The sequence below is a fragment of the Thunnus albacares genome, chromosome 24 (assembly GCF_914725855.1).
Source record: "Thunnus albacares chromosome 24, fThuAlb1.1, whole genome shotgun sequence".
In the NCBI taxonomy this organism is placed as follows: domain Eukaryota; kingdom Metazoa; phylum Chordata; class Actinopteri; order Scombriformes; family Scombridae; genus Thunnus; species Thunnus albacares.
Window position 1 is genome coordinate 2,354,070 of NC_058129.1, and position 27,089 is coordinate 2,381,158.

The 27,089-nt window shown below is 39.9% G+C and overlaps 1 protein-coding gene across 1 annotated transcript; it reads right to left on the reverse strand.

Annotated features, from left to right (window-relative positions):
* Positions 1-445: 445 nt before the first annotated feature.
* On the reverse strand, positions 446-26,687 carry plcd4a (phospholipase C, delta 4a). Its single transcript, XM_044345177.1, has 16 exons — positions 26,681-26,687; positions 24,372-24,419; positions 21,455-21,613; positions 20,526-20,754; positions 19,982-20,111; positions 19,606-19,837; positions 19,236-19,437; positions 18,157-18,301; positions 16,658-16,810; positions 14,279-14,446; positions 7,014-7,170; positions 6,613-6,729; positions 4,092-4,270; positions 3,846-3,978; positions 3,589-3,738; positions 446-2,070 (listed from the first exon to the last, which is right to left on the reverse strand). Exons 1-16 carry the CDS (start codon positions 26,685-26,687, stop codon positions 1,979-1,981), a joined length of 2,301 nt encoding a protein of 766 aa, XP_044201112.1. The 3' UTR covers positions 446-1,978.
* Between the last annotated feature and the right edge of the window lie 402 nt (positions 26,688-27,089).

Below are 27,089 nucleotides of genomic sequence, written 5' to 3' on the forward strand. Positions count from 1 at the left end.
GTACACTTGCACTCAAGAAGTGGGAAATGCCTGTAGAGCAATAAATCTGTAGCAGGAGAGCAGCAGACTAGTATCGAGTACATTAAAGTGTTCTTTTCTCTGTGCAGAGGTGCAAGCATTTTTTCTAATACACTCATGACATGAAATTCTTTCATACTGAGTTCAACTTTGGTATACTTTAAGATGCAGATTCCCTCTATGTATCTCTTGGAAAGCTTAGATGACTTTATCGCTAGGTCCAAGTGTAAACACTACCTCACAGTATGTTCTAATCTTCAGTCCTTAGTCACTTGCTAGTGTTGTTTAAGCTCAGGCACCCTGTGTTGAGAGAATGTGAAAACATTTTGTAGATATCTCAGCTCAATAAGAAGAGCAGTAATCTCAAAGAAAATGAAGGACAAAAGAGTTGTGTGATTAAGTGAAAATCATGTTTATTTCCAGCTAGGTGTGGCAAATGAATATGAGGTCTTCTACAATAAAAAACAAGCAAATATTAAGTTAAACACTACAATGTGCTGCACTGTACAGTACATACGAATGTTTCAGCGTATACAAAAATAGACATATCAAAACACATTTGGGTAATATGTACATACCACAAAAATAACATCAGATGACACAAGACTCATCAGTACTAAATTCTGATTTCAGCCTGCCGCTCTTTAGCTTGAGATTCAGAAGGAAATTGTGTTATTCAAGCAAAACAAGAGAGCTTAACTACAATCACTTTTGCCTTTTCTAAAAGAGCCACATGCAGAAGAATTTGGTGTTACTGGAGAAAACAGGAACACAGCCAGTCAGATCTCTTCACTGGAGGGGTGTCATCATGCTCTCAACCTTTCAACCTCCAGGTGCTCCACTGAAGCTGCTCAGTGGCTGACAGTAGAGTTCTGTGGTTGTGATGCTAATCTCCAAGAGTAAATGTAAGTCAGAAATGTGAAGCAGTGTGGCTGAAATGAAGACCACCTTCCCTGATGGATAAAGATTATGAAAAGAATCCATGATGCTGTCATGGTGTCTTGGCTTACAGACACTTTGTATCGGATTTGCATTTGGTAAACCTAAATGTGTATTTTATATATTTGGGGGATTTAAAACAAGTTTAAAATTGTATTTTGATCACATAAAATAAAATCTGACTTATGAAGTTATATCAAAAACAACAAATTTCAAATTAAGTCCTTAAAATTAATATTTTACTTTCTGAAATGTAAAAAAACAAGCACAGATTATACTGAGTTGTGACAAAGTCAGCAGTAGAACTGATTATTGATTAATCATTTTGACAATCACATAATCGTTTCATTAATTTTTCAAGCAGATATGTCAGTTCCTACTTCTCATTTGTGAGAATTAACTGCTCTTCCTCCTCTCATCTGATAGGTAATTGTAGATCTTTGGGTTTTGGAGTGTTGGCTGGACAAAACAAGATATTTGAGGACATTTTTCACTATTTTCACGCCCTGTATCTCCCCTTCAGTTTTCCAACAGACAACAACTGTGCATCTGGAAGAGAATTATGTTTCAAGCGTTGCATTATAACCACAGTGAAAGCTGATGACTCCAGCAGTTAGACAGTGTCCACGAAGTGCTGTTAGTTAAAGGAAAATACTGACAGATTATAGACATCCTGATCTAAACTTATTGGTGGCACATTCTTCTCTACAACACAATATTTCTGCAAAACATACAGACACAGTACACCAAGCATGAGCAGCAAAGTTCAAGTCAATCACAGGAGCAGTTATACACACACTATAGTGAATAAAACAAAAACATACATGCATAGCTAATATTTCTGCTGCCTAAGAACCACTAAACATTTGGCGTAGTATTTCTTCACATCAAATTAGAATAATGCTAAATACTATTTTAGGAACTGTGAGTATTTTCTATATAATGATTTTACTCTTATCACTAAATGGTAGGTTTTTCTTTCCAGTACCTTCACTATATTAGGAAAGTGAAGAAGCTTGGTTTATTTTAGTCCTGTGATCCTGATGTGGACAAATAAGGAGGAGGGAGGAATACTGGTTCCATCTTTGGACAAAAGGTGAATGTGACGATAACCTGAGGACAGAAAACAACACCATTGACTTACAGTATTTATTTTAAGAGAAATCTGACAGTTCATGACACCGACTCCTACACATACAGCAGAGCCCACACATTTCTTTGTCAGGGCATGCCTTGCACAATGATAGGAAAAGTATTCACATACGAATTGAAGTGTGTTAAATGAATATTGTGCAGACTGGAGTGCACAGATCCTGTCATTATTCATTATATCTTATCTTCAGCATCTGTAAAAAGACTTTATCTGGTGAGAAATTATCTTGTCAGAGGCCTTAAAGGAGAACTCCACCGATTTTACTTTATTTTTTCTACCTTGCTGATGGACTGATGTCAGCTCATCATGCATGCGCATTAACGGCCATCTGATCTGTAGCTTTGGTTGCTAGGGTTGGTGCTAAGGTTTTTCCGTGTGTTGTTTGCATAGTCCACTCTCATATTGTTGTTCATATATTGTTTCATGGTTTGTTGACGTGGCCTCCTGAGCTGCTGGAAGTCGGCCGAGACACGGTTTCTGGAAGCTAACCAATCAAAACAGTGTGGGCTCATCGGGAGGGGTGTCTTAAAGAGACAGGAGCTAAAATGGTCTGTTTCAGACAGAGGCTCAACTGAGGAGCTGCATAAAGGGTCAGTATAAGATAAATAAGGAGTTTTTGTAACTGTAAATCATGCAAAGAAATTCCAGTAGAGCCCCAGATTAAAAGTATAGACCTGGAAATGTGCAAAATATTTCCCCTTTAATTAACTTGCAGTCTTCTTCTGTTACACCTTTGTTGGTGAATTACTGTGTTTCTTGGCACATCACAGCCTCCTGTAGATCAGTGGAAAAGTGGTAAACTACTGGCAGGAGTGTGTATAATGTCACCCTCGTGAATATGCACGAGAAAACCGAATTCTTTAAAAAACTGCTCCATAGTGCTACTAGATGTCAGAAACTCCACAGGGAACCTTTAATAATAATTTTTAAAAAACTACATTGATTAATCTTGTTGATGAACTAATAGATTTGTTCACAAATTATTTTCAGCATCTGTAATAAAAGGAAAATAAACAAACAGACAGAAAGATGTGATGTTCCTGCTCTCCCCTGAGGTTCCTGTGTTTCTCATACTGTATGTCCTGGGAACATTACGCTCTGCTTCCTCTATTGAATGCAGTAGAAGTTTCATAGATGGTTCATTATATTATGTTTTTTTTCTCTCATGATCACAGTTCATCATTTTTTTTGTCTTGACACAACAAGCTCTGTTTTTTATCATCAGAGATCATTTCATGTTTGCTGAACACAGATTATTATCACATCAGTGTCGGATGTCTTTATATAAAGATCCAATCACTGTTCATAGTTCAGGGTTATGAGAGAACAAAGAAAGAAAACTGAAGTGGTTTCTGTAGAATGCAAGAGATTTACTCAGAACCTGTCTTGTAGCTGCACAGCAAACTGATGCTATTATTACCAGAGAAACCTAACCTATATAACTGAGATGTCACTTAATTCAGCTTGCTCATACTGACCTTGCTGCATGCAGCCGAGTGGCAGTGTGTACTGCCCCACAAAGTCATTTTTTGATGTCTTGTCATAGTCTTCCACCACAAAGCGCACCATGGCCAACTCAGGAGTGTGAATGGTGAAGCGCAGAGTGTCGTACCACACGGGATTGAACCCTGCACAGGGAATAAGGAAAAATCACTTTTCATTTCCTACACTCATGCTGCTTGGGAACAACAGCAATTATTTGTGGAACTAAGCCAGATTAGAGTCTTTCCTGTACCATTGTTCTCAATGTATCTGGTCTCTTGCTTGGCCTGGTCCATAGGAACTCCATGGATCTCCACTCTGACCAGAGGATCCACTATAGAGCCCTCTTTGATGTTGACTTTGGGCAGCTGCTGGCCGCTGATCACCTGATACACATGAATACACAAATGCATACAGTGTTCTCAATGAAACAATGATTGAAATAGCTAGTAAATTACCTCAGGGATGCATATTATCTCAATGTCTTTGCCTTTTGTACCTGTATGGTGAGGATGCAGGGTTGGTAGCTGTCCCGTTTTTGCGGCGTCTCTGGGTCAAATCTTTTCTCCACTTCTCTCATGAAACAGGGTTTTAGGACATATCCACAGCTGCCGTTCTGACTAAACAGCCCATCATTGAGGTCCATGCCTTCCCCTGCAGTCTGGAAATTCAACGCAACTGGATGAAAGCAAAAGGAAACAAGGTTCATGTTTTTATTTTCTGACAAATCTATTCTTGCCAAGAATTTTTTCACAACATACTGTTTTCAGGCACTTTTCGAGAATGGAAGTATTATTAAAGCTGCACTGGGAAACTTTGTACATTTGATTTGAACTTCAGTAGCCAGAAATGATGTAACATGACCCCACAGCTGTTCTTTGACGCTGTATTGGCCATTAATGACTGTGGGATAATAGATAAAAAAGGAACTGAACAGTTTCACTATCTTTGGATGTGTTCACTTCGAATCTTGTTGTTGTAAGAATTTCCTTAAGTTTTATCACCATGTTGCCCACAGCTAACTTTGCCTTTTTCAAGACATTTCACAAGCATGTGGATGGCTCAAAGGTAAGTTGAGACATCTGTGATATTAAATATATGTAATATGTGTTAGGCCTGTAAACAAGACAGAGATAACTAAACTACACTATAGAACTCATTCACAAAAGTGCCCTGTTGAGTGCTGACAACTGCAGGACTCATACAATATTGATTGATTGACAGTACTGATTTGCAGTAAACCTTCCCTCTAAGGGGACAAGTGGACCCAAACTATGTCAGCAAAATGCCCCCCAAAGCATAACAGAGCCACCAGATCCCCTCACTGTAGGGGTCAAGCATTCAAACCTGTACCGGTTTTTCCTTTAATTTGTCACTTGGGTGTGTATACAATAACTCTGAGGAGGGAGCTCTTTCTTGCACTGGTCAAATAGATGATGGGAAAAATACCTTACAAAAAGTCCATAGTCTCATTCAATTCCATTGTGTTGAGTGTGTGTCAGCTTCTCTCTGTAAAGGTTGTCTAAGCACATTTTCACCTCTAATATTAGGAGCGAGTTTCTCTACTCCAATTTAAGGGAGGCAGCAGAAACATGTTTTTTTTATCCCTATAATGTATGGCAGTTTCATATTCCATATTTCCATTTCACATTTGCAACTTTAGATCACGTTTGGTCTGTCCAAAAGTGTCTGTACATTAGACTGCAAGGTCATTTTAGCATATACAAAACATGTGTTGACATGCAATAAGCGGCAGCAGAGTAAAGTGAGCCTGATGAAACCTTTGACAAAACACAATGTTTGCACAGTTGCACTAAAACAGTACCTTTGTTGCATGTCATACACCCCTCTCTGCCCATGTTCCCTGTCTGTCTGCACTTCAAACTGTCAGACAGCGTTAAAAATGCTGAAAAAATAATCTTAAAAGACATGAATTTATGAAGAAGACACAAGCCGGCCAATGTTCACAACATATTTTTGTTTTTTGCTAAAGTATGGAACTGTCAAGAATTTATATGACTGGGAACAGCTTTGTGCTGACCCTACAAGAGGTTCTGCATATATTCTGCTAAATGAACAAACCTAGGTTTATGACATGAAGCCAAGTTTCATGTAACGATTACAAGACAACAAACAGTTGGGTAGGAAAGTACTGTGGCTGTACCCATGTTACACTGAGCTACTGCTTTTGACAATGTTGCCTGAAATCCTCCCAAAATATGTTTCTGGCTATGGTGCTGGTCTTGGTACAAACAGTACCATGGACAGCACCCCATGTAGAGACTGAAAGTTCAGCACCAAGGCCAGCTAGGACAATACATAGCTGAAGTAAAACCAGACTGTCCAGAAAAGCTCAGTCAAAATTACACTGAAGTGTAATAAAGCAAATAACTACAAAGTCAGCAGTAGAACATAGCCTCATTCAACACCTAATATTATCGCTTTCTGATGTACATACTCAAGTGCATTTGAGCTGGTGACTCAACTTTGAAAAAAAAGTAACTACGAATCTTTGAGTTGAACAAAACTCTTCAAATCAGTGATGTGTAATTTCCAGTAGAGCTAGAGTGATAAATCGGCCAGGAGGTATATTGCAGATATATTGGTATTGGTGTATATTTGTCCACCAGAGAGTACTGAGAAGTTGATTCTTCAACTGTCAAATGTCTCCTGCATGTATCTTGGTCAAAATGGATCCATATCAAGATTGTTGTTTATGTTGTGTTTATTTATTTTACAGTTTACTATCAGCCAATATATAATTATTGGATTTTTTAAACTCCCAAATATTGCTATCAGTATCGGCCTCAAAAATCCAGTTTCAGTCAGGCTATAATTTACAGTAGTGCAAATCTCAGTGTCTCATGTTCTCTATTGCATGTTCTCTCTGTTTAGATTTAAGTTGAAGACATCTTATGCAAACATGAGCCAAGTGCAGCATTAATAATAATAAAAAAATGTGCCAGGTAGTCAAATCTAAAAGCCTGATTGAGATAAATCCATCTTTCAGTTGCAATCACCGATTTGGCATCCAGCATTCCACATTTCCTGAGGACTGAAATTGGAGGAGTCAGTTCGGAAGCCACTGGGATAAACCCTGGTCAGCTGCCGTGAGTTATGGTGAACAAACTCTGCCCCTAAAATAGAGATAATACATCAGAGGTTGAGTTGCAGTTAACAAAGAGGATGTGACTGACATGTGTTAAAAAGTGAATTCAAGCCCTTGTTACATGTTACCATGTGTGGCTCCTGGTTCAATTTAAAGCTTCTGAGAAAATAAGCTACTGAGACAAAATATCCACTGCAAAAAGAACAAAAATTGGAGCCCACTGAAATATCAAAAAGTCCATTTTATGCAAACCTTTTTATTAGTAACCATATAAAGGTCTAAAGCACAGATGAATAATGGGAATGTACTCACCAGCCTCTCTCAGCTGTTTGCGGGCTTTGGACTCTGTGAAAGAGGCCACCTCGTAAAACTTGGAGTGGATGCGGGAGTGTTTGAAGCTGCTGAAGTGGACACTTTTGCAGTAAACCACACAGTCTGACAGCTCCTTGGACAGACGCTGCTTTGACCTCTATGGAAATAAGAAGATAAAGGATAATACACTGATAGACTAATACATGTGGGTGTTTTGTAGACATAACCAGCTGCTTTTGTAAGCAATACTGTAAATATTTGTTTTGTGATGCACTACAACTGAGACAACACAAGTAAATTAACTTATAGCCATATTATGGAAGCTTCTGCTGTTTGCTTTTGCTGATAATCAATGCTGTTCTTTGTGTTTAATATTTAGTGCTGATTAGCAAATGTTTGGACGCTTACACGCAAAACTGAGATGATGACTATGGTAAACATGCTTCCTAATGACACAGTCAATAAGAAAATGTTGGCATGCTGAAGTTAGCGTTTAGCTCCAAGCACCACTGTGTCTAAGCACATCCTCACCGAGCTGCTAACACAGTTGTAGACTCTTAGTATTGTTATGTTTCCCTTTTTCTTTCAAAAATTTACTGTGCACATCCATAGAATCGCACCTCCCCCCAGTCTGTCAGAGTTACAGCATAAGGGCGAGATAAGCAAAATTAAAACAAACAAACAAACATGCTTATAGTTAGCAATGAGAATGTAGAACAAACAGACAAACAAGTACAGAAGGGGGGTGACAGGAAAGAAGGCCATAGACTCCCAACAGGTCATAACACAGGTAAGAGGAAACAGGAAACAGATACAGCCAGGAATTGCTGAAAACAACCCTATCACCACACAACAGTCAATATTGGACAATTTTGCAAAACCTCAGATTATATTCAATATTTTTGTGCATCCACTGGCAACATTTGAATTTCAACTTGAAAGTCTGATGCACTACATGACCAACCAACATTCTGATCTCAACACTTTTATTTCCTGCAGTGGCATTGAATGTGAATTGCAAGGTAAAGATCTGGATCTAATGGAATAAGTGGCATGTGAGCAAACAGACATGAGAGACAGGGAGGTGTTGGGTCAGGTGACTGGCAAAGGGCAAGAAACTCTATGAGGGCTAATGGTGGATAGACATAGAATGAAAGGTCTGATAAGGTCCATGAAACTTCAGCGGGTAGGTAGAGGTTGTGTGGCTGAAGGGGAAGAAAGTGATTGCTCATTTTCTTTGTGCTACCTTTCTATCTCTGGCACAGAAAGATGACATCCTCAATCTTAATCTTATTTACAAAACTCTGAATTGGATCTGTTGTGTTTCCAACTGGGGACATAACCATCAACGAATGCAACACCAGACCTGTTTGAATTGCTGAACAAATCTGAGATAGGGGCAAAGATTCAGATGTCTGGAACAAGGATTCCCGGGTGTACACGTAGGATTTGATTCCCAAGATGTTTCATCACCTATCCAAGAGGCTTTATCAGTTCTGCTGACTGGTAGGAAGAGGCCAAAACCCAATGACCCAAAGAGGCATTTAACCCTCACTGGATCATTAATACATTGATGTCACATGAGGCTCATTGAGGTAGACTCATGAACTTGTTCTGCATTCTTGTCAGCTGACTGTTACTTCACGTGATAAGGTAAACCCTTGTGATGCAAAGGAATCCTGTCATGGGTGGAAGCACCAGGCACATCGAGACAACCCGCCTTTAGATGGTGTAAGTGATATTCAACCACAATGCCAAGCAAAAGCAGGTGTGCTGCCAGGGTAGTTTCCATGATCAGAAGTGTGGCAAGCCAAAACAGCACAACAACAGTGAAACCTACCAAGCACCTCCCAAGCACCTCCACATGCATGCCTGCCTGCTTCCACATGAAAGCTGATCTGGCTGGTCCACCCAGGCTTCAGAGCATCACCCTCCTCCCCCCACACCTTCATCCATCTACCAGACAACAACACAGCCATCTATTCAGACACTTAAACCATCAGCAGGGGCACCACCCAGCTCACATCACTGCCAAACTTGACGGTAGCCTCACCTCCGATGACCTTGCTGACAGTAGTCCCAGTGTGGCGTTTCATGCTTCTCAGAGTCTTGTTAATAAACATGACTCTAAGTGCCCAATGATTCCTTTACACACTTAGTTTGGACTGGACATAGATGTACGTTCAACATCAATCATTCTGCCATAATGTCTGTAACATCAATACAAAGCCATATTACATGTAAAGTACAGTACGTCAATCAGGGATATATCTGGGTCAGGAATGGAATACTACCCCCACCCCAGCTGTATGTGGTTGGATACAGGGGTAACTAGGTTCGAAGCCTAGGTCATGTGATAACAACTTCATACTTCTCCATAAAAACTGGGCAAATTCCACCCACTGAAGAAGACTGAAAGATACAATCGAAAGCTCCTAAAAGTAGGTGGACCTTCTTTGTCCAATTAGGTTATTTTTATTGAAGAAATTACCTTACAGGATTATTACTTAAAGAATTATTCCATTAATGATTATACCTATCATTAATCCTTTGTGGCTGAATGGATATTATCTGGAGCAACAGGACTCCCCATAATCCCAGGGCTTTCTATTTTTGAAAGTTTTAATGGTTGACACCACCAGGTTCAGGTGATAGCCAATGAGAGCATCCCTTATAGCCCAAGTCAGACATGCAACGTATCATCAAAACAAAGTCTCAGAATGCCATGCATGACTGACAGAGTTGTCAAACAAAAAAGGGAATGAGGGAAATTAAAAATCTACAAATAATAACTACAAATAAAAAATATAAAAATTAAGTAAAGAATACCCCTTTAAAGCTGCATTATACAATATGTTTACAAACTGCACAGTCAAACTGGTTTATTAAGTATTATTTCTATACATATAGATTAATCATTTTTCAGATTGATGAATGTGTTGAGGTTTGTAAAGTTATAAGTTGTAAATTAATCTTTCTTTTAATTAATTTGCGCAAAGTCATATTTATGATTTTTTTCCAAAGTCTATCTCTTGATGCAGTAATTATGAACATTTTAGTGAAATCACAATGACCTAAATTAGGAGGTTCAATACTTTATGGAACCAAATTAAAGTCAGTTGCATGATATTGAATTGAATGATATTTTACCATTTGCATTAATTATTACCTTTGTGGCAAGTACACAAAGATGATAAGTAGTCCAAAAAGTCACACTTGATAGTACAGTCTAGCCTACTTAAAGACACTACATAACAGTATTTACCAACAGATGTGATTACTGACTGCAATTAGTGCTTTTCAGAGTATCAAATATCCCATTTTAGAGAAGACTACACAAACTTCACCTTGCCAAACTTAGCCTAGTTTGGCCCAGCCGAGCATGGCTTGGGTTTGTCTGGCGTGACATGGAAGAATGGGTGGACAGCAACAATGAGATCTGTGGTGGGAGAAGTATTAACTGTATATCCTATAGTTAAGTAAGCATTACAATATCTAATAGAAAAACATTCTTTTTCTAAATCCTGTTTTTAAGCATTAATTCAGTTCTTCACTTCTGGACAACTGTGGTGAAGGACACCAGTGTCATGAGTGGTAGCACAGTGCTGAAGCCTGATTCTCTTTTTCATTCTTCCCTGTCCCTGCCTGCCTCTGTGTCTTGCTGTGCTATCACAGTGTAAGAAGATCACCTTATCTAACACCCAGTGTCTGCTCCCTGCCCTTCAATCCTCTGTATTTTTCATGAGGGATGACAGAAGTTTATGCAATCCTTTTCCGCTGGATAAAAAGGTGACCAGATTTCTGGGCGTCTCTGAGTGGCTTACCACAAAACACTTGATCGACCAGGGACAACAAACACTCATAGAAAAAAAAAATCTGTGTTCATTGTCTTTTAGTTTTGCTGTGATGTTGCTTTAAGTTGCAAAATGTTAACAGTAGGCTGTTAACAGAAGACATTTTTGCAAGTTAATGGTGCTATTGGGTTATAAAACAAAATCAAGTAATGTATCTTTATATGCTTAATATACTATATATTATAACAAAACTGAAGTACTGGCAGATGGTTCTGTCTTTACGTGCAGCAGATAGAGATTAAAAGAGACTGTGTCGTTTTCCATGGAAAGCTTGAGGGGGGGCAGATAAAAGAGTGAGGCATTACATGAGACCTGGAAAAACCTGAACTACATGAAATATGCACATGACTTAACTGCACAGGCTGAACTAATACTCTGGCTGTTTTCTTCATATACACTCCAAAAATTGTAAAGTGAAGTGCAGATAAGCACATTGTAAGTGCATGATAATTAATCCAAGTGATCCAATGCAAACTATATTTAATGTATAATAGTGTCAGTGAATGAGGGACTAGGGAACACTATCCAAGGACCACTCCAGTGCTTTTGCATATTTTATGTATTGATTTTACATTACTGCTGATCCTTCTCCAAAGAATACTGTAGTGTTTTTGACTTTTGAATATGTTTTCCTATCTGTCAGACAGCTATACTGGCTTTCTGATTCCTGAAGAGTAGTTGCACCAAAAATGAGCTCCTGAATACACCTCAGACTTGGACCTAAAAAACTTTAAAATAATCTTCAGAAAGGACTCTATAAAAAGAAGAGGAAATATCATCTTTGGATATATTTTTTAAATCAAAGCAACTAGCTAGCTGTCAACTGCTAACTGCTACATGCCACTGTTACCAACATTACAAAGGACAAACTGCACTAAAGAAGTTAACAGAAGAGTTATTTTATGAAGACAAGAAGAAAAATTAAATGATCCTTGTTGGTGGGCAGTACATAATATGTCTCTTTTTTGCCAGTGTTTGTGGGCTGGAGAGTCTGGCAGGGTGAATAGTTAGCCAGCAGCAGGCAGCTAAGCACAACGCAGCTCTCAGAGCCGAGATCAGGAAGATTGAATACCCTGCTAAATGGAAGAGTGGAACAGCCAGGGAGAAACACTAAAAGACAATATGTGAAAACCCAGAGGTCATCTTCACTGACTACGCCCAACAAAAAGAGGGAAGGAAGAAGAAGAACCTCAAATTCTTTACTTATTCCACATACATCTGGAAAGATATTCTGTGCAGCAACTATGCATGGGTATCCAGCAAGGGCATTGGCTCAGGAGGCAGATCAAAGACCTGTATAGATGAACACCTTGACAAGGATGACCCTCTGCTTACCATCATATATTACACCAAAGGAAAGGTCATGAGGGGGAATGAAGCCAACCTGGAGTCGTTAGAAGAGACATTTCTGCCGTTGAAAGCTGAGATGGACACCAAGAGGATCAGTGTCCCCTCTGACAGTGAAGATGATGAGAGCCCAGTAGAGAACCCCACCACCTTGTCTATCTCTGCCCGTCCCACACCTGATAGCTCCACCAACCAGCTGAAAGAGAGTATAGTCCTGCTGGAGCTGGACTTTGCTGAATTCAAAGAGCTGACCCAGGCCAGACTGTCTGACCCCCCAGACCACATGCTGGAGCTCCTCTTTAAGCAGCAGCTTATGCATCTGACCTCAGGAGTCTAGAGGCACTTAAACAGGAGAAAAGGGTTCTCTGTGCTCAGTTAGCCAAAGTGAAGGAGGATGCTGGGAATTGAGAATGGAGCATCACCAGGCAAGTCCAACGCCGACCAACCAACTTTCATCAATCCCCACAGTGACAAGTACAGAGACACAGACTCTCCTTGCCATTGTCCCAAACCCTGCCTTGTGTCTTTCCCACCCTCTCTGCTCTGCACCCAACCCGACAACACCCTGGCACTTCCTGATACATCCACACAGCCAGCTGCCAACAGCCAGCTCTGCCCATCCCAGCTACCCTCCACTCAGCCTGAGGAGCAAGCAGACAGTGTTCCTGTTGGCCAACTCTAATGGAAAATTCCTGGACACAAACAAGCTTTTTCCTGGTAAGAAAGTGCTGTGTAAACGCTGCAGCACCACAGGCCAGGCAATGAAGCTGTTGAAAAAGAAGACTCTCAGGAGGCCTTAATGCCTGGTGACACACACAGGAACAAATGACCTGCACAGCTTCTGTTAGGACACTGCTGAGGCAGTGAGGAAGATGGTGGAGCAGGCCAGTAGGGAGTTCCCTGACACCCGCATTGTGGTCTTCATCCTGCTGCATAGGACAGGGTAATTTACAGGGTAAATCACACATTTGGTTAAGGTTAGATCAAATCCTGGGCATAACTGAGAGGGATCTAGGGATCTCTGTGCTATTTATATACCCCTCATAGATTCTTCTTATTTTGAAGAAGACATTTTTGAAACTCCCTATTCAGAAATCGCCTATTTCCAAACTCAGGGAAATGTGCTTCTAACTGGAATTGAACTTGATGTCATCAACCCACAGGGCAACAACCATGTGTTTGGTTAGTCTACCCTATTTACCATACCAACCATCACCCATTGGAACAACCTTGACTCTGAAATAAACCAAAGTGGCAGGGAGGTAGTGCATCTCTGTCAGGCCATAGGCCTGTACATAGTTAACGGTAGGTTCAGAGGGGACTCTTTAGGGAAATTCACATACTCCTCAGCTCTTGGGTCAAGTGTAGTAGACTATGTAAACACTTTGTGTTTTTGACATGGACTCCTTTACTATCAGGACATTCACCGTCAGACAGCAATCCCCCTTTCAAGACCACAACCAAATAAATGTGTCCTTTAAACTCTCAGGTCAAATGTGTGACACAAAAAGGGGACCCAGTAAGCTGTATAAAGTAAATCCTACTTACAGATGGGCGCCAGACAATGGAGACAAATTCATCATGGCCTTGAACTCACCTGATCTGAGTAGGAACAATATGTCAGAGCTGTGAGGGTTGTGGGTGTGTCAGTGTTTGTGGGATAATTGTCTAGATTTCAAGACAGATTGGACAAATGAAAACTGCCACCAGGTTGAAGGGGAGCTTGTAATTGCATTTCAAACATCAAAAGACTGCTGCTATTCTGGGTGCCTTAATGAATCCAGCTCAACAGGATGAACAACATTCATTCAGCTGCAATTCACTAAATTGAATTACTAAAAAAGATGTGTTTAATTAAAAGAAGTGACTTTATTTTGGGTCAGCTTAATCTATTAAGTGTTCCATTCACAAATTGAAATCTACTTCCTGATTTGACTTAATATTGCATCATCAGCCTAAAAATGACAAAGAACTGAGTCTATATCAGGCTGGCTCACTAGACTGTGTATAACAGTGTCTAGGTCCAGAGCAGACCACAGAGCTGTGTTGAACAACCTGACCCACCTTAACTCTGCGGCGAATGCTCTCACGGTGAAGGTTGTCTTCATCGATTTCAGCCGCCTCGTCTTCATCGCTGACCTCCGTGGTCAGAGAGTCCTCCATCATCCCATTGACACTCTCCTCCAGGCCACCAATCTTCTTTGCCTTCAGCAGAATTTTTCCTTTAAGATCCTGACAGGAAGATCAAACAAAAATCATTAACACAGTTTCATTTTCAAATCATTTTTGAGAGGTAAATAAAAAAATAATTTTCTTCACAAAAAACAGAGGGGGTCCAACTGAACATACTTTCTCTCTCTTTCTGTCTTTTTTGTTAATTGGATTGGTTTAGGCACTGTCATCTGAGAGAAACCAGCTTTACTAAATGTGTTTAATATAATAATAATAAAAGACAAAACTCAGTGTATTTATATTTATATTCGGAAACATGAAAGTTTTGTTTTTTTGAGTTTTCAGATTGCTGAAATGTACATATATACAGACTGGCCAGTGGACCAAAAAATATTGTGGTGTTGAATAATTCAGGGTGCCAGTGTTGCATGTAGACAGATCATATGGCTCAGGAGGCTCTGACAGGCTTTGGGGTGAAAGTGAAGGTGCCCTCTGGATCACTGTGAGCTCTGACAGGCTCTAAAGGGATCAAGCTGCCTACCCAAGCAGATGATAACCACCGCATCTCACAAACAGCCATGCCTGCCATGTTCTCTGTAGGTTTTATCACAGGAAACTGATGGGATTTGATGAATTGGTCAGTCATTACGTTGTTAAAAATCAATACCAGTGCCAGAAAGGATGACCACACACTAAGCTCCGATTTTAAAAGATTGAAAATTTATTTTTGACTTTGAAAACAGTATTTGACAAAACAATTTCACCACAAGGTTGATTTAATTACTGTTCTGGAGCTTTCTATCAAATCCCACAGTCTTAGTTCATGCTTGTGGTGAAACTGTTTTGTCATCAAATGACACTTAGACTTTTTTAAGGAACAAGAATAAGATACAGCCTTAAATATACATAGACAATCTAATGGTATCATTAACAAGTTAAAGGTAAACCAGAGTTAACATGAACTTGTTGATGAAGTTAGTGAGTGTAGATTTCTACATGTGTTAGAGCACAAGTCACAAAGGCAGAGGTCAAAATTAATGGACATTCAGTACCACATCGATATCCGTGAACTACTTTGTTTAAAAATTTGATAACTTGGAACTCATTTGAGTATCTCCATGACAAGGATGGATCAAGCTGTTAAAATGAACATGGCGATGCTGTCTTTACTATCTTTGCTGGGGTGCACATATAGAGAATTACTGTAACTTATCTTTATATAAAAGTGAGATATATCGGTTTAACTAAACCACCTTTCAGAAGTCAGTTGAATTAAGCGAAACAAGTTTCTTCTTTTTTAGCTTGCTGATAAGCCAGTAGTTTAAGTTTAGAGTGAACAGTGTTACATTTAACTATTAGCCACCACTAACTGATCAGATAATATAGCAAGCTAGTTTACAAGTTGAAGTCTCTCTCCACTCAAAAATATCTTTTTCTTCTTGTTCCTATAGTTGAATGTTTGAGCATCACTGTGCAGAATGATGAATATGCAAAGTTGGACACTAGGAGGCTGTTTTCACATTCATCTGCTGAAAGTGGAGACTTTCTCTGTGTTCACCAAAAATCAAATTTTAAGGGATGGGCCTATGAACATGATTTGTGACGTCACAACTAGTTTTGAAGCCAATCATAGTCCAATGTTCAACTTGCACAGGTGTGATGTGGAAACTTGAAGCCTCCAGTGCACATACACTTTGGATGGAGTGGACTTTACAGTGAAGTAGGAGACATCTTGTGCCAGATGTGTGTAAGAGCTTTAAAACTGTAGTACTATGTCCTAGACATGGCCACTGAAATGGAGCTCAGAACCTCTGAAATGGCTGTCAGAGGTATATCAGTCGCCCAAGATTCCCTTGAACAGCTCTTTTTGCAACCCTGTCTACTAGCAACTACAATTATCCATGACTAAATTGCAACAGCATTATTGTATATACAGCATTATTGAACTTTTTATGATTATGTTTAGGCACTGGCAGAACTACGGTAAGGAGAGATCATAGTCTTGATTTAGTGCAGAAAAAAGTGACAGGAAGCATCTTACACCAACCTTAACCAGAGTGCTTAACCACACACAGGGCTCATGATGTGAACCCCAGTCTCTGCTGTCAACACCCTTCATTTCATAAATCCATCATCCACCACCACGACTTCCCTACAATTTCAGTGTAGCACTTCAGTAATTCTAAAAAATGTTTGTGAGCATAATCCCAGCAGCGAAAGCCAACTTTCCAGTTCAACATACAGTGAAGTAGGATTGGGACAACTTCTCACCTCAGGAGACGGTAACCCAATGGGGGCCTTGCCGTCCAATGTGTTTTTCAGCAGCTTGTCACCGAGGATGTGGTTGAGGTGCTGGGCCATGACTCTCTGTTGCTCAACACTGCAGTGGTTCTCGATGGACAGGATGACTGGATATTCCGATACCTGATGGGGATGGGAGGAGGGAGAGGGATGGAGGGAGTGCGTGAGTTTGTAATTTAACACTGGAGAGCATTATCATAGCGGAAAGCTAATACGCTTACTGCCATACACCTGTTGGTTGTGACTGGCTGGCTGAAAGACTGGCAGACGGATGGACAAGGGGTCATGAGGCTAGAATATTCAGTTGTTGACAGATGCTCATACACAGTATCTTTGACATGCATATGAACCTGGCAGCTGTTCACTTTGGCAAGAGGATGGCACTCCATGGCAGATCCCTGAATGGATCATTTCATAGGGCTTTCAGATTATGCCTTGGATATCAATGCACAGTTGTACTCAATTTCATAAATTTACAATGAGATGCTGAGAGATTTGTTGATACAGCTTTACAGAACAATGAAAGCAAAACAATTGCAATGCCAGCACAAGGGGATTACAAAACATGCCTGATCTACTTTAAAAGCCTCATTTCGACCAATCAGGCTATGACTTTGTGACATGTGCAGCTTGAACTGTTCTCGGAAAGAATGATTATTTTGGCCAGCCTGCATGCACATCAGAAAGTCACCATACTTGGAAAAATAAAACAATTATGTACTTTGTTCAAAGCTTGCAACTAGATTTTCACTCTGGCAAGAATTGTTTAAAAGACGTGGCCAGCCCATACCGCTGTTTTCTAACACCAGTCAGTGTTTGCTGTAAATTAGTGACATATACAGGCAGGTTGAGGTACTGTACTTTTAAGGTTCTCCCCAAAGTGCTGTATCCTCCATGTTGTTTTTTAGTCTACATGGCACAGCCAAGCAGTGCACATGCAGGCTCAGTGCAACCCCACAGACTTTTTTGGTTTGATCCTTGTAGTAGATCTGTCTGTGAGTATAGTTACTTACCTTTGCAATTTAGTTATGTGCTTCAAAAACCCTGTTAAATGGATTTTGTTGTCAGCAGTTTTATGAGAAGAGCTAACTTGCTCCTGAGCTGATCATCTGTTTAAGTTATGTAGGTTAACTGTTACTTATCTCATTTTGAAACCTATGAAGAAGAAAATTGTTGTGATATTGTTGCACATATTTCATTGTAACTGTGTAACGTGTTGTGTATTCTTGTGTTTGTGCTTGCAGTTTTACAACCTAAGCTTAAGTAAATAACACTCAACATGAAGTACAGCCAATTGAGTTTTGTGATAGCTATCTGTCTATCTATGCAGTGTGATGCATGTGTGAGGGAAGAATATGCTGAGAATTGAAACACTGTCTATAAAGAAATATTCTATTTGCAAGCTTTAGACAAGAACTTCCAACTGGCAGTAATCCACAAAGTGAAACAACCAGTGCAGGTGATGCTACCTTGAAGGCGTAGTTACCCACTGCGATGACCACATCCTTGAAGAGTATCTTGGAGGTGAAAGTGTGTCCGTGATAGACGATGGGCTCTCCATTGGCACCATCCCAGCAGTCAACTTCCACACACCGGCAGCCACGATTCAGAGCCCTGCGCAGAAAGCACAAGTTCAGTCACTCATTCATACTCATTCATACATTCAGTCTTTTTATTTAGATATTTTATTTAGGGTCACAGGTGCATAAGCTAATGTCTTTTGTTAGTGTCAATGGCAACAATGTAACAGCTTAATCCAATGACGGTCAGATAAAATAAATGCAATGAAACAGAATTAATCACTCAAAAATAGGTGTTTGACGTCAAGACTCCCATTTAATTAACTTGGGTAGTTTTTATTTGATTGATGAATGGGTTATGAATGGTTAAGGGGTTTTAAAGCAGGGCAACATCACAGTAAATCTCAATCAATTACCACGGAAAGGTTCAATGGAGCATGGTGGAGAGCGCATTAGCTGAGGGAAACCCTGAAAATAAAGTGGCACCGGAAGTGGATTTGGATTTGGGCGGCTGCGGCTCAGGAGGTAGAGCAGTTCATCCACTAATCAGAAGATGGCAATTCGATCCCCAGCTCCTCCTGTCTGCATGTCGCAAGTGTCCTAGGTCAAGAACCTGAACCCCAAAATTGCACCTGAAGGCTGTGCCATCAGTGTGTGCTTGTGTGTGAATAATTAGATACTCCTCCTGATGAGCAGGCTGGCACCTTGCATGGCAGCTTCTGTCATCAGTGTATGAATGTGTGTGTGAATGTGTGAATGTGGCATGTGTTGTAAAGTGCTTTGAGTGGTCGGAAGACTAGAAAGGCTCTGAATGCTTTCCATTTACCTTTCCATTTATGTACATGGTCACTGTGTGCCCAAGCTTCCAGCTCTACCTACTTCACAATAACGCACAAATTAATTTTGCTTTGCCACATTTCGCTGTGGGCAGTCATTGTGTTCATTTCCAACATCACATGCAAGAACATTGTAGCCAAACCAACTGATCAAACTTGACAGAGCCTGTAAAGTTAATCCAGCTGTGCTACCTGATGTATCCCTCAACACTGCTTTGTCCTCTGAGCTGGTCCTCCATCAGATAGGTGTTGTGGGAGGAGGAGATGAAGTAATGGCAGAGCGGCTGGCTCATGTCCTGGAAGACAGCCCGGCGCTGTGGGTTGAAGATGGAGCCCTCTGCTGAGCCCAGGTACATCAAAAAGCCATCAAAAGTCATGGCATTCAGCAGCTTGGCTGGAAAGACGGCAGGATGGTGTCACTCATATTGTACCAGAATCCATCTATTAACGGTACTTTATCCAGTTCCAAGAGGCACTACATAGGACTTCTTAATAATCTTAATTTTCATTGGGTTCAATAGAATCACACAAACATCAAGATACAGAACATTCTTCCATGTACCTGTGTCAGAGGGCTCATAGCACTCAATGAGCTGCTTGGCATGCTGCTGGATGTCATCCCTCTCCAGCTGCTCCTCTTTCAGGAAGTCCTCCAGGTCACCCTGAGATAGCTTCTGGCCATCAGCTGAGAACTCCTGGAAAACCCTCAGAACATCCTCCCGCTGGGTCAGCATTTTGTAGAAGAGCACAAACTCGTCATCCTCAAGTGCACCTGTCTGGGACTTATCAGCCATCTAAAAGAAGAGAAAGGAAAAGAGGTCAATGGACATCAAAACTCAACAGTTCAAACTGTCGACTCAAGCTGGTCTCAAGCAAATGGCTACAGAAAGCAAACACTATGTTGAATGTTTAAATCACAGGAGTTCAGAGGCTCTCACTGTGAAGAGACGATGAGCATGGTGCTCATTCATATCCACATTCATCATCTTCAGTAAATCTCGCACTTCCTTGAAGTTCATCCTCCCGTCGTTGTTCTTGTCTGCCTTCTTGAACCAGTCTCCAATCCATCTGGATACGCCAATTAAGGAAGCTGTCACATTCAGTAGAGAGGGAAACACTCAACTGTGTTTCCAAGAGGCTTGAAAGAGATACTCAAAGAGGACTGACAAGCTGATTTCTCATAAACTTAATAGAAAGTGCTGTATATTTACTCACTTATCAAACTGGCAAATTAGAATGTGTAACAATAAAGCTCTGACTGTATCGCGAATCCAAAGACTAATTTGCCTGGAAGGTGCATTGGGAACCATGTTGTTGCAGGTAAACTCAGGATGATTCAAATGGCTTGGTGGATCTCCAAACTGTCCTCGAGTGCCACAGCCAAGTCAAAGTTTACCCTTAACCAACCCCTTGGTCCTTGAAAAGGCATCTTAAGAACTAATGAATGGATTTCAATGATTTAAAACATTGAGTGAAGGATACTGGTCAAGTTTCTCTCGCTCCCCCATGTTCTCCAGGTTCTCAATCAGCTTCCTCATGCCGCTAATCCAGGACTTTGCTTCCTCTGCTGACTCAGCCACCAGGTCCAGGTTGCCCCTGCGACCGCGGAAGACCAGCGTGAAGCAACGGTCAGCTGGGAACTCATCTGCGATGCTGAGCAGTACCTCAGATTGGTGGCCCTCTCGCACTGCCTCCACATCACTCACTGAAACTGGACACAAAGACCGACACAGTACAGTCATGGAAGCTGAGCAAAGTACAGCAAATATACAGTATAAAGTGATCACTGATCTTGTGGTCACCAAGGGTTAATCATCATAACACAAACAAAGGAATAAGCAAAAATCAATTACATTGCTCTGAGGTAGGCTGTCAAAATCATGCTCCTATGAAAAGAAAAATGGTCAGAATGCGAAAAAGAGCAAAATGATGAACTGAAGATAACTGAATCTTTGCCACAGTTAGAAGACAACCCTAACTGACAAAATGAAAAAAATATAGCATAAAAAGCTACAAATTTCAGCTTTTCCTAACAATATCACCACCACTGTGATGAAAACTATGGATTTTTAGATCATTTTATTGCCAAGAAACATTTTATGGCTGTTGTACCAGAGATGCTTAATGACTTGGTGAACTTCTACTTTCATGGACAAGTCAAAGTTTTCCCATGAACAACTTTTCTTCGTCTAAGAGAAGTTGCTTCAAAAATTAACAAAAGTGGATTTTAGATCATTATGAATCCACAGAAAACTGGGTAAACTGCTCAGTTTATCCACCTCTATATTTCACAATATTGAATGAAGTGATGTCTTGTATAAGCAGAGGCACCATTTGTAATTATAATTGTTATGTTGGGCTCAGTGTTTGACCAGAGATGTCCATCACATCAGCAAATCATGTGTCCTTACATGTGGAGTGGGCATTGCCAGCCTTCTTGGACTTGTACCAGATGGTCATGCAGTCATCCTGCAGTTTGAAGTAGCGCTGCTTTTTCCAGGTACGAGACTTGATTTTTCTCATCACCGTCCCCACCAGCATGGACTGGAGGTTGTCATCCCCCTGTATGCCTGCAGAGAGGAGAGAGTTATTATAGATAAATATATATATATATGTGTGTGTGTGTGTATTAGCACTATATACTGGTACTTTTGCTTAAAAGTTTGGAAATTCAATTGTAAACATGTCTGTAAATTCATTTTCAAGTCTTGGTTGCACATTGCCTGCCAATTTCAACATGAAATAGGAAGTTCATATTCAGTTTCTAGCCAGGGGTACGTGTACCCCAGGGGGTACTTGAGAAGCTTGCACGGGGTGCGTGGAATTGGGGATTACATTTTTTTTCCAAAATTATAAGAAAATATATAATCATTTTATAAGCACATTCCTACATTGGTGGTACCACTAGGTCTTGGTAACACTGATGACTTCTTCAATTGAAAACTGTCAGAATTCAAGTCAGACTACACTGAGGAAAGCAACAAGTGTGTCAAGCAAAACACCGGAGGCGTCGTATGTTGTGTCGCTACTTGTGGTTAAGTAAAAAAAGCCACACTCTATTGTCAAAGATCTCATTCTTCCTGCAGCTATAGTTTTGGCTGAAACTATGATTGACAAGAAAGCAGCTGACACGCTGAAGACAGTTCCATTATTAAACAAGATAGTGTCCCGTCAGATCAATGATATATCCATTAATATTGTTCGACAAGTGGTGAATAAAATGAAACAAATAGGTTTGTTTTGTAATTGGATGAAATAACTGATGTTAACGGAGAGGCTCAGCTCCTGGCCTTTGTGCATTGTAAAGACATGTTGGACATAAATGAGCATATTTTAATTTGCAAGAAGCTAACAGGAAAGACAACTGGCAAGGAAATTTTTCAGGTTATAGACACCTCTTTCAAAGAAAACAATCTGGAGTGGAAATACCGCAGTCACATTTGTACCAATGGCATGGCAGCAATGACAGGGAGAGTTAATGGGTTCCCTGTGCGTGTGAATATGATAAACCCTGACATAAAGTGGATGCACTGTATTTTCACCGGGAGGCACTCGCCAGCAAGAGAATGAACCCAGAGTTAAGTGCTGTTTTGGATGATGCAGTTAAGGTGATTAATTTGATTCAGTCCAGGCCAATGAATCACAAACTCTTTGTCATGACAGCGGGTCAGAACACGAGCAGCTACTGCTTCATACCAACGTCCACTGAATGTCCTGTGGCAAAACATTACTGAGGCTGTTTGAACTTCCTGAAAAGGTGTTTGTTTTCCTGAAAGAGCACCTGCACCCTCTCACAGCAGTGTTTGAGGACGCAGAGTGGGTTGCACATCTGGCATATCACATCTGACGTGTTCACCAAACTGAATGACCTCAACCCATCACTTCAAGTCAAGGACTATCATATTCTTAACATGTATGAAAAAGTGAATGGATTCATAAAGGTCAAATTATGGGAGAGGAAATGTGAGGATGGAGATGTGAGCTGTGAGCTGCAAAAATGGTCCAAATGTCCAAACTCAACACTGATTTCAAAAAGTATTTCCGTGACATTGAAGCAAAGTCAAAAAAACTGGACAAGGTGACAAATCCGTTCAGTATGAATGAAAAGAGGAGCAGCAACCTTCCTGCAGGGCTGCAGAAAAGATCTGCTGGATTTGTCCTCTGACCGTGGGCTAAAGAGTACAGTCTAGACCTGTTCTATGAGAAAAGCGCCCCGAGATGACTTTTGTTGTGATTTGGCACTATACAAATAAAATTGAATTGAATTGAATTGAATTAAAGATGGCACATGCTGAAAAGTCACTGACAGAGTTTTGGTGTGATGTTGAAAGGGAATATCCTGAGCTGGGAAAACGTGCATTAAATTAACTTTTGTCTATTGCATCTATTTACATGTATGAAGTGACCGTCTCAGTTTTGACTCACGTTAAAACCAAGCAGAGGAACAGATTAAATGTAGAGAACAGCCTGCTAACAACTGTTGCCACACTGCCAACAGAACTATCAAAGGTTATGGAAGACAAACAAGCTCAAGTATCTCATTAAGGCTTAAGTGACTGATGAAAAGGAGTTGAAACTGCAACTGAGTGAGTCTGAATATTATTTTTTCACCCAGAATAAATGCAAATATCTTTGTATTAAAAGGGAGTCGTTGAAATGATTTTCATTTAATCAGTTGTGTTAAGTTTAATATGAGTGTAATGGAACAAATTTAGGAGAATCATCAACATGCATGAGTGAGGGGGTACTATTGGCATGGCAAAACAGCTCAAGGTGTACATAAGATAAAAAAAGAGGTTGGGAACCACTGCTTTAAGGTAAAGTGAAAATTATTCGTAACTGAGTTTTCATTCTAATTTTCAATTTGACAGTAACAATGTCGTTTCACATATGAAAATGAAATGATTTTGTCATATGTTATGCACATAAAAATTAAAGATTTAATTTCAATTTGATTAAATGATTATATTTTATTGTTGCAGCTCTGGACTTCCATACAAAAGCATAAAAAGTTCATTCAATCTGTGAATCATACTTTGAAGTCATATTCAGTATTTTCATTTTTAGCTTTTATATGTGGGAGGATTTTGTTGAAAATCCTCCCACAACAGACAAGAGTAATTTCTCTACTTAAAGGTGGACAACACTTCATGTTTTAACAAAATAACCAATACCAGTTAGATATTGTTCTGACAAACTCCACATAGAGGGACAAATTCACACCAAATATTCTAATTCAATTCAACAAACTAGTTTGTATGTGTTGTTCTCTGTTTAATATTTTAAGAAGCAAACCATAATCCCACTAGGAGACAGAAACAGACTTACGGAGGCCACTCCCTATGAAAGCCATTTGTTGTCTTCTCACACTGCCATCTAAAGAATAGAAAACAACAAGGGATTCAATCATTGAGAGACAGTGGCTGTAGTTTTCATTTCCAAACCAAAGACATTAAGAAATTATATGATAGCTGCAACTTTAACTTAATTTTGGCTATGGGAACATGTGTCTTTTTAGACACATAAAGACTTGAAAATAAACCATAATAAAATATGTAAAATGTATATATAAACATATGTTAAACATATGCAAAAAACCTGATCATAAGTGACTGAAACAAGATCACATTTACCACTGTCACCTAAATTTATATGCATATAAAAATAGAAAATGTATATGCATCATCAGTTTACAACAATTTTAAAAGTTGTATAAAGGTAATGCAACCATTGCAGGGATTTCATTACTCTTTAACACACTTGGATGGCCATGTTAGTCGTCATTGCATATGAATTCAGAATGAATGGAGTTTGAAGATGTTGTTACTTTTTATCAAGGCAGTAATGAAAATCCCGCAAAAGCCTTATATCTGGTCATTTATATTCCTTATGTTCTATATTTTGACAATATGTATTGCCTCTTTGTGAGATTCATACATTCTTAATTAAGATTGTATAGTACAAAGGTTGTGCAATGGCAGAAGCAAACATTTAAGAATGGGTTATAGCTTCAGAAAGGTGTATGTGAACTCTATTTCAAGCTCTTGTAATCACTGAAGAATTACGGATGAACCTTTTCTGTGGGTGTTTTTTTTCACTAAATGCTCCAAATGGCACCAGCAGCCTCATTATTCAGCCTTCATCCCCTTGCTGTTTACTGTGTCACCATGCGGCTCACTAAGCTGATCTGGATGCTCTTTTGCTGCTCTGTTATGTTTTCCCTGCATTCTGTCCCGTCCTGCATTTTTTGTTCTGTCTCTGTGTTGAGCTCACTAAGCCAACTAATCTCCACAAATCCCCGCTGTGGTCTCAGCATTCCTTTCACTCAGGGCCTGAACTGACTCGGTGTCGGTCCGCCTCATGTTCAAAACACCTGTAGTTTCATTAAAGTGTGTTCTTCTTCTGCACAATCTGAGTTTCAAACAGTCTTAACCAAACCACCTTGTCTCAGCCTACATTGATGCTATTATGATCAACTAAGCTTCCACTGGGCCAATTACTACAGTCATGTAAAGACAGAGTTAAAGAATTAAGTCAAACACAGTAAATACACAAAATAGACATCAGTCGTTTTAAAGTAAGTAAAAGGTAGACAGTGTACACAAAAAGCCAACATAAAATCGATCAGAAACTGAAAAGTGAGTTTTGAACTGAAATATGCACTTGGCTGCTGTTTCTCTGTCACAAGTGGCTGATCTACCACTCTGTTAGGAAAATACAGGACCAGACAGAAAGCCATACAACAAAGTTGACAGTATATCATGTGCTAGGAAGCGTCTAATCTTTCAGTGTGATATCAGACATTTTCATGTTATCTAGTCTAGCGATAACTGGCAACATTTCAGTTTGAAAACAAATTTGTGCTGAATATTCCCATGACTTCCTTCATCGCTATCAAACATCCACACGTATCAGAGGTCCAACTATTACTGCAAGTACATGTAAGTCTTTTAACATGAAATTCTCTTATAGCCTTTTATAGGTTAAGTAAAATAAGACAAAGGAAGAAAAAGCAGCATTATTTTGTCCATCCATAAAGGTCCGTCTCACCTGTTGCAGGATCATCCCTGAGTCCTGGTCAATGATCATAAGGCCCAGGAGCTGCCGATTTCCCTCTGTATGCCACACTATAGTGATGGAAACCAGCAACCACTGAAGCTGGAGTCAACTCACTGTGACGCTCACCTGCCCCTCCTCCTCCTTCCCTCCTCCCATCCCTTCCTCTCTCTCTGGATCCTTTTTGTTCCACAGCTTGATCACCTGTTTGGCCCTGTTTAGCATTCTTTTCATTAAACTGTCCTAAGAGTTGTATTTTCATGACGTTCCTTCCTGTGAATTCGCTGAGAAAAGATGGGGAGAGTAGTGCAGGTTAAACACATTTCATCCACCTATCCAATTTATTAATGATGTATTAACATTTATACTGTAATTGCAGAATGATTTAGTTTAGCTGATGGCTTATTAGTAAGAATCTCTTTACCATTTATGAATTTTTGATTTTATTAACATTTGTAAATACAGAATGGATGGGTTATGAGAAAGATAGAGCCATTCATTTTTATTAATGACTCACTAATATTTATGAGGTACTTAATAAAGGAGCACTCCACTGATTTTACACAGAAGGTTCAGTGTACTGGTCATGGTTAATACTACTCAGCCTGTGGGAACAGATGTATGATGTCTCCTGTGGCTCTGAAGGTCTGAGAAAACAACCCTGATGATGTCATAGTGATGTCATCAGGACTATCTCATCTTGGAATTGGAGACAAAAAAAATGTCAGAAAGTCTGAGTTACAAACTGGAGGTGTGGAGAAAGATGTAGACATTTACCAGGCAGTGAGTATTTAACAAAAATCTCTCTCATATTGCATTATGGGAAATGTAGGATCTAGTGTTTTTAGAGTTTGACCCTTACTATGCACTAAAAGTAAGGATATCTCAGCCTCTGCTGCTTTGATTTTGCGCTTTATTTGTATCTTGAGTCCTTCAAACTTACGGGGGTGTAATACTAAATTGCTGCAGTGTCCCTTTAATGATGTGACA